This window comes from Sceloporus occidentalis, unplaced genomic scaffold (genome assembly GCF_023333645.1).
Source record: "Sceloporus occidentalis isolate IW3139 unplaced genomic scaffold, rSceOcc1.0.p SCAF_3, whole genome shotgun sequence".
Taxonomy (NCBI): domain Eukaryota; kingdom Metazoa; phylum Chordata; class Lepidosauria; order Squamata; family Phrynosomatidae; genus Sceloporus; species Sceloporus occidentalis.
This window is the reverse complement of record NW_028316983.1, coordinates 245,874,865-245,887,365: the sequence shown is the minus strand read 5'-3', so window position 1 is coordinate 245,887,365 and position 12,501 is coordinate 245,874,865. Positions and strand designations below refer to the sequence as shown.

The 12,501-nt window shown below is 42.8% G+C and overlaps 1 protein-coding gene across 1 annotated transcript; it reads right to left on the bottom strand.

Moving 5' to 3' along the window:
* Nucleotides 1-6,398: 6,398 nt before the first annotated feature.
* LOC149317709 (prostate stem cell antigen-like) lies at nucleotides 6,399-11,699 on the bottom strand. The gene is made up of 3 exons (XM_089518981.1): nucleotides 11,648-11,699; nucleotides 8,735-8,842; nucleotides 6,399-6,610 (listed from the first exon to the last, which is right to left on the bottom strand). Exons 1-3 carry the CDS (start codon nucleotides 11,697-11,699, stop codon nucleotides 6,399-6,401), a joined length of 372 nt encoding a protein of 123 aa, XP_089375107.1.
* Nucleotides 11,700-12,501: the final 802 nt, after the last annotated feature.

The window sequence follows — 12,501 nt, the reverse complement described above, 5'->3', positions numbered from 1 at the left end:
GGGTGCTGAAACTCTTGCCGTATCTCACCAACAGCCCTGGGGGCAAGTTATGACAAAGCAACAACTAAATTCAATTGAGGTCACAGTATTCTTTGTGGTTAGACAGGTCAAGCTAGTATTTTTCCAGAGCAGAAGATGTATGCGCATGTGTGTTGTGTGCCTTCAGATTGTTTCCATTCTTATGGCGATCCTAAGGGTAACTATCACAGGGTTTTCTTGGCACATTTCTTCAGAGGGGGTTTGCCATTGTCAGCCTCTGAGGCTGGAAGAGTATGACTTGCCCAAGGTCACCCAGTGGGTTTTTGTGGCCAAGCAGGGATTTGAACCCTGGTCTCCAGAGTTCTAATTCAACTCTCAATCCACTCCATCATGCTGGGTATCTGAGAACAGAAGATATCTGAGAACAGAAGGTTATTAATTTGAAAGAAAAATCAGAAAAGTAATTTCTTTGGGAAGAACTGTGTGACCAACAGAATGGGGGAGAAATATCAAAAACGGAGACTTTGAACTGTTGACTTTGACTTATGGCAACCCTGTGAATGAGAGACCTCCAAGTCATCCTAGCTGCTCAGGTCTTGCAGACTCAGGGCCATGGCTTCCTTCACTGAGTCTCACCATCTGTAATGCAGTGTTCCTATTTTTGTACTTCCTTCCCAAGCATTATTGTATTTTCTTATGAATCATGTCTTTTCATATGTTCAAAATACGACAGTCTCAGTTTAGTCATCTTGGTTTCTTAGGAGAGTTCAGGCCTGATTTGTTCAAGGACCCATTTATTTCTCTTTTTTAGCTGTCCATGTTATCTTCAGAACTCTCCTCCATCACTGCATCTGAAATGAATTGATTCTCTTGCTATCTGCTTTCTTCACTGTCCAGCTTTTACAACCATACATAAAAATCAGAAATACGTCGACATGGACAGTCCTTATCTTAGCATTCAATTATAAATCTTTACACTTCAGGATCTTGTCTAGATCCTTTATAGCTGCCCCTCCAAGTCCTAGTCTTTTTCCGATTTCTTGACTGCAGCCTCCATTCTGAGTAATAACTGAGCTACAGTATGGAACATCTTGGACTATTTCAGTGTCTTCATCATCTGGGTTGCCAGAGTGAAAACTGGAGAAGGCTTCTAAGCCTTGAATGATTATGTAGAAGGGGGAATTTCAGCAGGTTTTGCTTGTTACCTGGTGCGTGACAACCAACATGTGTGGAAATTCCATCAACACATTAAGGTACAGGAATCCTCTGCACTTTTCAATCTGGTAGCCCCAATTCTAGCTCTCTAGCTATCATCTATCAATCTATTTATATCTATGTGTGTGTTGTGTGCCTTCAAGTCATTTCTGACTGATGGTGACCCTAAAGTGAATCTATAATGGGGTTGTCTTGGCAAGATTTGTTCAGAGGAGGTTGCCTTTCTCTGAGGCTGAAAGGATGCGAATTGCCCAAGGTCACCCAGTGGCTTTCATCGTTGAACTGGGAATTGAACCCTGGTCTCCAGAGTCATATTCCAACACTTAAACTACTATGTCACACTCACTATCTATATCTATATCTATATCGCTATTTATATCTATATATGTACCTCTCCCTATATCTATTTGTTTCTATATCTAGCCACACTCTTTTCAAGGCAGTGCTCTCATCATGAGTTTCTTCCCTTTCCCCCATAGAGACTGGAGAAGAATGGCCAGGCCCTGAGAACTGACAACCATAGGGGTGATATTTCTTGGAGTGTTCTCTGCAAGCTTGGATGTCACTCGATGAGGCCTCCAGGGGTGTAATGACTGCTTGCCTTCCTTTAATGTTTGGGTTTTATAACTAAAGGGCAGGGCACTCTTAAAACAACTTTGGGTTTCTGCAGGATGAATGAAATGAAACAATTGAACCTTCCTGGGCTTGTTCAGCTGACAAAATAGGGGGTATGTGTGGCATTTGCAAGGCAGGGCTGGGGCGTTGCAGCAAGGCAGGCACGTCTGTATTTTTCCACGTCTCTGAAGCAGAAAGTCTCTGGCCTCTTTCTGCCCCCACCCAGGGCTGCCTGCAGTCTTCAGTACTTATGCAGGACCTGAACTCAGCTATTTTATCTGAAAGCAGGCCGTCTGCGAGTACAAAATTGTAATTAAACTAGGGGTAGGGAACTGTGTGCTGCAGTGGTTTGAGTGTTGGACTCTGACTTTGGAGACCAGGGTTCAATTCCCCACTGTGGGACCTTGGGCATGTCACAAGCTCTCAGCCTTGGGAGAAGGCAATGGCAAACCTCCTCTGAACAAATATTGCCAAGAAAACCTCATGATAGGGTCACCTTAGGGTAGCCATAAGTCAGAAACAACTTGAAGACACACAACGACAACAACGGGAACTGTGAGAACTGGGGGGGGGGGGATGCCTTGGCCCCTACATGAAGGCTCAGAGGGCCACACACCCACTGTTGTTGTTGTGTGTCTTCAAGTCATTTCCAACTTATAGCATCCCTAAAGTGAACCTATCATGGGGGTTTCTTGGTAAGATTTGTTTTTTCTTTTTGGCTGCCTTTGTCTTCTACTGAGGCTGAGAGAATGTGACTTCTGGGTTTCCATGGCTGATCAGAGATTCAAATCATGGACTTCAGAGTCATAGTCCAATGCTCAAACCACTGTACCATGCTGCTTCTCTTACTTACTATGCCCCCCTTTTACAACTGGAACTGATCTGTAAGCAAAAACGGCTTCTCCTGGATCACCTTCTCTCCCTGGGAAGTCGTGTCAATAGGACAAGAAGAAGATGGCAACCAAATGAGCAGATCCTGAAATTTGAAAATGTCCCAATTTCTCTCTATTCCTCCCACTTCCCACTTGGAAAAGGCTGTGACTTTCCCAAAGCCACTCAATGGGTTTCCAGAGCCAACATATTTTGAGCATTGAGCATTGGATTATGACGACTTTGGCCTCATTCCCACTTACAAATAAATCGCTTTGTGATTCAAAATGATGGATTGGTTCAGCAGCGGAGCATGGTTCACACTACATTTGTCCCGATTGCATTTTTTTGCTGTAAAATAACCCACTTGTGGTTCACAGTAAGGAATGAATCAATTTAATTTAAACCATTTCCTGCAGGAGTCTTTCAAAATAACCGACTCGTAGTTCATATTGACAAATGAATCAGTTCAATATGAAGCATTTTCAATGGATTTTCCCCCTCTGCCCATCATTGCAATTGCATTTATGTACTTCCATACGAGGGTCGAAGGGTGGCTGCACACAGATTGTTAATTTCTGCTTCCCCGCCTGGCGACCCTTTATCACGTCATATTAAATCGATTCTGATTCATATCTCGTTCACACTGACACTGAATCAATTTATGAATTTGATTCTTCAAATCAATTCTTGGAATCGATTGCGATCTGCATCTGGATCACATCTGCATGGAATCGATTTATCCAAGAAGACGTGGAAAAAACCAGCATCAAAAAGACGTGGGTTAAACGGGTCTAGTGCATGGTCCCCCTCCCCAAATCGCTTCAGTGATTTGGTTCAAGTGTGAACCAGGGTCATTTAAATGGCTTCAAACCGATTTGCAAACTGGTTTAAAATGTAGTGGGAAAGAGGCCTTTCTTCTGTGATTTAGAAATCTCTTCTAGGAGAGCTCTAGTGCACTCTCCTGAACAATCGCCTCTCAGATCTCTCTAGCAGAAGATTCCAAATCCCTCTCCTGACTACAAATCCCAGGATTCCACTGGATGAAGTAAGGGCAGTTAAAATGGTATCAAACTACTGCAAGAGATATCTGTGGCAGTACCTAGGAAGAAGTGGACCCACTGAAGATGGTTTGCCAATCTTATCTGAAATCAAAACTAACTTGAGACAGTCATTTCTTTTGACGGAAATAACAAAAATCTAGGTACTTTGTTACTTCTCTTACCTTTACCTAAAGCAACAAGGTATGGCAGGGGTAGCCTAGAGAAAGCTAAACTATAAGAACTAAACCGCAGATCCCACGAGCATAAAGATTTTATTCATATATTATTTATATTTCTTTGTACATCCTTTGCACAAAGCACAATCCAAGCAGAGCAGTCTCAGAAACCAAAACAAATACATAGAAAATTACATGATCAATGTGGTTATTATTATTTTTATCACAACTTCTCCCTGAATAATAGTACGTCATTTTGCTTCTGTCTGTTGAGGTCAAATCCACAAAGGTCCTCTTGGCTGTATCAGGCTCTTATGAAGCAAATGTGTGAATGCAAAACATTGGTCAATTCTGCTCCTGCCATGATGAAATCCAGCCTGTACTTCTGCTATGATCTCATTTTCCTCTTCCTAGGTTTGGAACTTACTCAACAGAAAGCTAGCATGTACTTTTGACAGTATGACCAGGAGGCTAATTGGTCTCTGATTTTAAGGTTCAGATCTCTCAACCTTTTTGTACAAAGGAACGATAATACTGAACCACCACCCAGTAGGACTAATCCCTCTCTGATTGACAGGAGAAAACAGCTAGGCCAATTTCTGTCAGTTACTGCTGGATCTTTTGTTTTGCCATTGTTCTCAGTAGTTTTTTTTTGGAGCACTTTCTCTTTTGGCCAGCTGTCACAGAAATGCAGTCTAATATATATATATTCCATTGAGAGCCTTAAAATATTTGTTTGGCTGAAGGATAGCTGGATCCCTCCTGAAAAGAAAGTATTTCTAGGTTGGCCTGCAGATCAAAAAAGAATTACACTGTCATAACGTCTGGCCCTGGAGTATGTCCAGAAGAGGGTGACCAAAATAGTGAAAGGTCTGGAAACCCTAAATCCCTATGAGGAGTGACTTAGGGAATGGGGTATGCTCAGCATAAGGGGTGACATGATAGCCGTATTTAAATATTTGGAAGGGTGTCATATGGTGCAAGCTTGTTTTCTGCTGCTCCAGAGACTAGGATCCAGAGCAATAGATTCAAGCTACAGGAAAAGAAATTCCACCTTAACTTTAGAAGGAAGAACTTCCTGATGGTAAGAGCTGTTTGACAGTGGAATAGGCTGCCTTGGAGAGAGGTGGAGCTCCTTCTCTGGAGGTTTTTAAACAGAGGTTGGGTGGCCATCTGTCACAGCAAGTGTTTGGATTGTGTCTTCCAGCGTGGTACAGTGGGATTGGATTGGATGGCCCTGGGGGCCTCTTCTAACTCTCTAGAGTTTATCTCACAAAGGAAATCATGAGTTTATCCCGTGAATATCCTGGAAAAACCGCGTAATTATGCAAAACAATTTCACACGACATTGCACAAAACCTGCCATTAAAGTGGTCACAAAGAAGCATTAACGCATGTCTTTTTACTTTTGGGATTTCAGTGATATTGCATTTCCGATATGACTTTACTTGCGCTATTGCGTGTGATAATCATTCGCACAATTACTTGCCATTTTTGCTTTATTTTCAGGATGCTTTAAATGTGCCTTAATCTCTCTTTAATGCCAAAATTAGACCCAGTGTGATAAACTTCTCTCATTCTCTTCTTCATTTTTAGGGCCTATTCACACTACAGAATGAGAGTGATATTATTCCACTTTAACCACCATAGTTCTACTCTATGGGACTGGCAGTTTAGGGAGAGGCACTGAGAAGCATCAGTTAGAGAACATCAGTGCTTCACCAAATTATAACCCCCAAGATCCCACAGGTTGGAAGCATGCATTTAAAGTGGAATAACAGTGCTATAATTCTGTAGTGTGAATGAGCCCCTGGATGTTCTCTTATTCTTTATCCAGCAGGGCCTGTTTTTGCTACCCAAAGCAGGCAAGCAGTGGTGGTGGGTGGCTCTCATGTCATCAGGGCAGTGAATCCCTTTCAGATTTTGGATAGGGTTACCATAGGTGTCCAATGTCCTGAATGTAAGGATGGAGGAGATTTCAGCACCATAGAGACCATCTATGAAGCCTAACATTTAAAATGTAAGCTTTAACTTCTCCACTAATATGGGAGTCACTAGTTTCCACTGCCAGATCATCATCAATGGAGTGTCAACCTGTAAGTAAATGTCCCTACTTCACTGATGTTGAACTGAAGGTTCTTCTTAGATGGCCAGTACATAATGGACCACAACCTGATTAAAGAGAATGTCCATAGATAAGACTCAACCCTGAGGTACCCAAGCAACCTCTGACTACAATTTCCATGGAATGTGCAAGTGCCATTGCTTATGCATGCAAACGGTACACAAACAACTCCCACAATCCTGTATCTGTAGCTCTAAAAAACCCCCAAATCATTTCAGCATTCTAAAAAAAGAAAAGCATGCTCTATGCAACGGATCTATGCTGAGGAATGCTAAGATTGTGGTCCTGGATGCAGGCAGCTTTAATTGGAAAGAATCTAGATTTTGTTTTTTCTTCTGCAAAGCAATGTGCCCCCCCCTCTCCTGACCCTCACAGTCAACTTCGGAGAAAGATGCAGGCCAAGCTGACAAAAAGAGCCAAAGCCACCTGGGCTTTGTAGTTCGTGCTGAAGCCATGGGCTCCACTGATGTTGCAGAGGTCAGCCGCGCAACACGAAATGTTCCTTCTGCCCACTGTGAAGTCCTTGAAGTACGGTTCACACGATGAAGCACACTCTTTAGAGATGACGTTGAAAAGGCCGACGACACCTGGGAAGGAGATGGAACGAGAAGATTAGGGGACGTTCTTACATTCCCACTGATGGGGATGATGGAACAGCTTCCATCATCTTTCCATGATGAATTTGGACCTGAGAACCATGTGAGCCCAGGCCACCAAAAAGCTCTACAGCAGCAAAATGCTTCCCACTAGTATCTGGCTGAGCATAGAGTACATGCGGAGAATGTTTATGGAGCACTGACTGGAATGGTTGATATTGGGGTGGGGAACTGTTGTGGATTAGAGAGCTGAAGGGGACTCTTCTTCCCCTGCAACTCGAAGAGAAATGTGAAGACTAGGGTGCATCTACACTGACGAAATAATGTGGTGTCACATCACTAACTGCCATGCCTCAATCCTATGGAATTCTGGGATTTGTAGTTTGTGAGATATTTAGCCTTCTCTGTCAGAGAGCTCTGGTTCTGCCACAAACTATGAATTCCAGGGCTCCATAGGATGGAGGTACAGCACTTAAAGTGGTGTCAAACTGCATTATTTCTACAATGTAGATCCACGCAAGGCCTTGTGAATCAAGGATATAACCTTATTTAGAGAAAGAAATGCTTTTCTGGCCCGCATCCTGACAGAGTAGAATCTGAAAAGGATGGGATCGCCAAACTATAAGCTCTGATATTCTAATATCGTTTGCCAGGGTTGCCAAGTCAGAACTTGTAAGCACATGTTCTTGGAAAATCTCACAAAGCAAACAGATTTGTCAGAAGTCAACATTTCTAGGCATTTCTTGGTCATGCAGCCTCTTGTAAGGTTAAACAACCATTTTCTAAGGTTAAACCATAACCCATTCTCCAGTTTCTTAGCATCTTGGGGAACACAATAAGATATGTAACCTTCACAGTGTCAGCTTGTTCTTTTGGAAGATATTCTCTATCAACAGGATCCAAAAATAAGAGAAATACAAGCATTTTGGGGTTAGCACATGTACAACCATTTTAGCTTCTCCTTCAGAGCCACAGAGAGGACATTGGAGGGTGTAATGAGTTGGTTCTTTGCCACCAAGCAGCTGGGTTTTAGAGTCATTGGTAGCATCATAGCCAAATGTTCGCAGCTGTCAAGTGGCATAAAAGAGTCCATTTGTATTGGTGACCGTGCTTTATAGTTTTTGAATTAGCTTGGCAGTTTGAGGCTGGGAAAAGATAGGAGGCCTGATAATGGGCAGTGACTGTCCCCCTCCATGCCACCTATTATTATTATTATTATTATTATTATTATTATTATACTTTATTTATAGAGCGCTGTAAATTTACACAGCGTTGTACATATCGTCAGTTCAAAAATTGAATAAAGTAAAAACAAACCTGCCTAAGGCGTACATTCTACAAATATAATTAAACAATACATATTAATACATATTAACATTTAAATAATAAGATATAGCAAAACATGGGTAGAGTGAGGGGGATATCACCATATTCCTGGCCGTTTCTGGGTCATTTGGACCCAGGAAAGGCTTTCCCTGCAACTTCTAGGTCACTTCTTGTTGGATAAAAAGGCATCTTCTGGGCCTAAAACAGCTCACAGTGCCCTGCAAACACAGCAATATTGCTGCCTTGTTTGTTATGGGGACATTGTGGGTCTTGTGAGACCACACATTCCCCGCCTCTGGTTTATGAAGACGTTTGGATCCAAAATATTGGTAACTTTCTTTTTGTCAACTGGGATTTTTGTAGCAGCGTGTTGTAGTCATCTCAGTGCTGGAGTAGGATTCCGGAGAACAGAGTTTGTATCCTGGCTTGGCCATATAAAAACTTACAGGGTTACCTTGGGCAAGTCACACTTTCTCAGCCTCAGAGGAAGGGAAAGGTAATCCCTCTCTGAACAAACCTTGCCAAGAAAACACGGTGATGTAGGTCACCTTAAGGCAAAGCTATCAAAGGGTTTCTTGGCAAGATTTGTTTAAGTCAGAAGTGACTTGAAGGCACACAAAACAATAATTTAAAGCATATAAAACCTGGTGTGTGAGAACATAGGATGGAAGAGAAAGAAGGGTATTCTATTGGGAAGAAACAGAACTACGTGATGAAGTTTTGACAAAATCCTGTAGCCCAGAAGAGGGGAAGAAAAGAATGAGAGGCATGTCCAAGAATTTGTCTTACCAACAACATCTGTCTTGCAGGCGTTTTCATTCCCCTTGCAATTGACTGCTGCTTGGCAGTTGGCGTTGTTGAGCTGTGTGTTGCATGTGTAGCACTTGAGTGAACCAGCTGAAAGAGAAAGAGATGGTTTAATCTGGGATGCAGGGAAGGTATTCTAATTTACAAGGGAAACACAGATGCATCCCTAGAAGACAACTGAACCTGCACCATAGAAAGTGATGCACTTTGCTACTTCTTTAACTGTCATGGTGCCATCCCTCTGGAATCCTGGGATTTGTGGTTTTTTTGTGGCACCAGATCTCTCTGAGTGAGAAAGCTAATATCTCTCAAAACTACAAATCCCAGAATGCCATAGCATTGAGCCATGACAGCAAAAATTGTGTCAAACTGCATTACAGTGCGCCCGCATGGTCCCACAGCAAACTACAAATCCCAGGATTCCATAGGATGAAACCATGGCTGTTAAAGCTATGTCAAGACTGCATTAATTCTGTAGTGTGGCAACAGTCTTTGCAATCAGCTAAGCTATCATATGCTAATTATGAATCAAAATAAACAAAAATGTGCATATCTATCTGCATTTATTCCAAAAAATATAAATCCCCAAAAGCAAACTTTGGTTTTAACGTTTTATATAAGGGACTTCATTTTACTATGCCACTGTATGTAATGGAACTTGAGCATCCACAGATTTTGGTATCTATGGGGGTGGGAGGTGGGGTGTCCTCAAATCAAATCCCAGTGGATGCCAAGATCCCACTGTATAAATGTTACATTATACAACATGATTCAAGGGCAAGGCAGTTAGAGAGCACTTGGAAATCATAATGTGCATTATGGCTTTCCTTCTGGACATAGTTGTCTGCACATATATGCCCAGATTGTAGTGTTGGAAGGAAGACAAGTTTATTTTGATTCGTGTAGCTTCTTCCTTGGCATGGAAAAGTCCTTGGGGGTCTGATTTATATGTCCATGCTCCTTTCTGTTTGGATTGGAGCTGACACAAAATGTTGCAAACATTTGAGGCTTGGCTCCATGTCAAATGTGAAATCCACATGCTTTTGACTCATTGGCATTTCTTCTGATTCTGGCAGGTGCCAAAGACGAAGTCTCTGACTGTTAAGTATTCTCACTGCAGACCATTGCTTCTCAATTAGCAAAGCCTCTACATGGCAGCTTTCAGACAATGTCTGATATGCATTTGTGCTGCATCTCAATTAGCATACACAGTCCAGTTTTACATCCTCTTTTCACATGCCAAGTGTCAAACAACCATCAGATGCTGAAGAATGTTGCATGCCAACTATAAAAGCCATTAAAATATGGGATATTAAAAATCAAAGATGATTGTAAGTAACATTCTCATTTCAAATGACTGAAGAATATTCAAAAGGATGGAGAGAACAGGTAGTGAATATTTGACAACAAATTCCCTGGATAGGAACCATGATTTCTATATCGGAGTCTGTGTTGTGTAACTTCATGTATACTTAGCTAAGCAGAAGAGGCGTTACATAACTGGTAAACTATGAAGATTTGTGTCATGGTGTCCAAATATGGACATTGGTACTGTCCAGTCAGTGTCCCATTACCCATCAGGCTCTGCCAATGCACATCTGTAATCCTGACTCATTGTCCAGATGGGCACCGGGAGTGCCAGATGTGCATTCGCACTTGCTGCACATCGGTCCTGATGCCCATTGGTCTCAATGCAAACCAGTCACATCACTGGCTCCCCTACAAAATAACATCATAACAGGCCCTTGCTGAATACAGAGGTTGTGAAGCTGCTCAATTCTATTTCCCATTGATACAAGTCCCAAGAAAACCCCATGATAGGTGAACCTTAGGATTGCTATAAGTCGGAAACAACTTGAAGACACACAACAACAACAAAACCCATACTGAATTTCAGGCAAGATTTTTAGGAACAAATACATTTCCCTTCTACTTCAGAGCCTGTGGCCATATTGGTTGGGAGGTATATCTTCCCCCAAGTGACATTTCCGAACTCTGCTACCACTTACCCTTACTGTGTTTATTCTATACAAAGGGACCTCGTAGTGGTTTTGAGACTAACTGCAAGAACAAAGTTGGTAGCATGCACTTTCCTAGACTTGCATTTATCTGAGGAAGTACACTCAAATCTATGAAAGCTCATGCTACCAGCTTCTTTTTTGAGTTATTCTCAAAGGTGCTACAAGATCCCTTTGCAGACTGATTTTCCAGACTTATACAGCTATGTCTTTGAATTCTATGATTCTATGGCGGGATACAAACCGCCGCTTTGCGGCGCTTCCCCGCCGCCGCCATTTGCTCCGCGCGGGAGCTGCAGCAGCCAAACCGCGCGGCTCCCGCGCGGAGCAAAAAAGAAGCTCCATTTCGGAGCTTCTTTTTGCAGCGCCTCTAGGACGTCGCGAGGCGCCTGGCGCGGACTCGCGACGTCATAGGCGCCGCGACACATCTGGACGCTATGCGTCCAGTACGTAAAGATGGTGGCGCCCATGTAGAAGGGGCGCCGCCATCTTGTACGTATAGGATACGTACTAGGGTTAGGGGGGTGCGGAAGCACCGCCCCTTCCTAACCCTAGTACGTATCCTATACGTACTATATGGCGGTTTGTATCCCGCCAATGAATTCTATCCCTCCCGCTTGACGGATCAAACTTCAGCAGTCAATGTAAACTTGACAAGTCTTGTCCTCCTAGTTCCTCAACAAATGTAATTTTGATGGTGGTAGGACCAACTGGTCTCAAAACTCAGATAGACTCTTATAGGGAATAGTCAGATTAGGACGAGAAATAGGAGGCAGGCCATTATAGCTCAGGATCCAAAACGAGCACAAGCAACTTTTGCAAAAAGATGCCCGATGGAGAAACCCACTGCTAGAGGTGAAACATCCAAAAGACTTACTTGGCTGTATGAAGAGGCTTCCAGCCAACATGCAGATCAGAAGCGCCTTCATTGTTGTTAAATGCATCGGTGAAGCAGGGAATGGGGCATCCTTTCTTCTTGGCGTTGCTTTATAGGTCTTGGAAAGGAACGGTTCCACCACGTGAGGCTGGGAGGATCATCTACAGAACCATACAGGGCCAATGGGTTCTTTACATCATGACAATAATAGTGTGATAAATCAAGGAGGACTTCTCCTTTTCTCTGAACAGCTGCTCCCTTGACCTTTAGGCAAGTGTAACTTAGCAGAATTAAGCGGATAAAGAATGGGGTGGGCCTTGTTTTGGTGAAAGATCCTCTCCTGCCTCAAACAGGGCGGGTGAGATACCTCCTAAAAACCTTGTCACTCACTTGCTCATCCAAACCAACTCTATCAAGTTGGGCTTAAGTTAGTGCATTGGCTTCAATGCAGGGAAATAATGACCCCTTGCATTCCATGCATATTCTCTCAGGGTGGGAAGGGACCTGAGGGCATCTAAGTCATCATACATTAAAGCTTCTACCTGAAAGCTATTTTCTCAACCTACCTTTGGAAAACAGAAAATTTAAAAGAGTGGAAAGTCCACATCCTCATTGTCAAAACTGGGGCCCAAGATTGAAGCCTCTTCAGGCTCCAGATCTGAAGGCAGGTTGTGTGTTTGTGATCTGTGGTTCAGCACACCACACAGGCCCAAGAATAATGTTGGGGGTACAGAGGTGTAACGTAGGATTTTTCCAACACAGTTCTACAATTCTACACACCTCGGCCTGAATCATATTCATCATTCCGAACTAGAGAAGACCCATTGAATTAATGGTTGAGTATGAGTCAACAT

What these genes read in the sequence shown, in the direction of transcription:
- LOC149317709 (XM_089518981.1), bottom strand. Translation starts at nt 11,699, where the DNA reads ATGAAGGCGCTTCTGATCTGCATGTTGGCTGGAAGCCTCTTCATACAG. An exon ending in AAGCCTCTTCATACAGCCAA is followed by an intron (nt 8,843 to 11,647) that starts GTAAGTCTTTTG and finishes TTTCTCTTTCAG; the next exon opens with CTGGTTCACTCAAGTGCTAC. An exon ending in CTGCAAGACAGATGTTGTTG is followed by an intron (nt 6,611 to 8,734) that starts GTAAGACAAATT and finishes TCTCCTTCCCAG; the next exon opens with GTGTCGTCGGCCTTTTCAAC.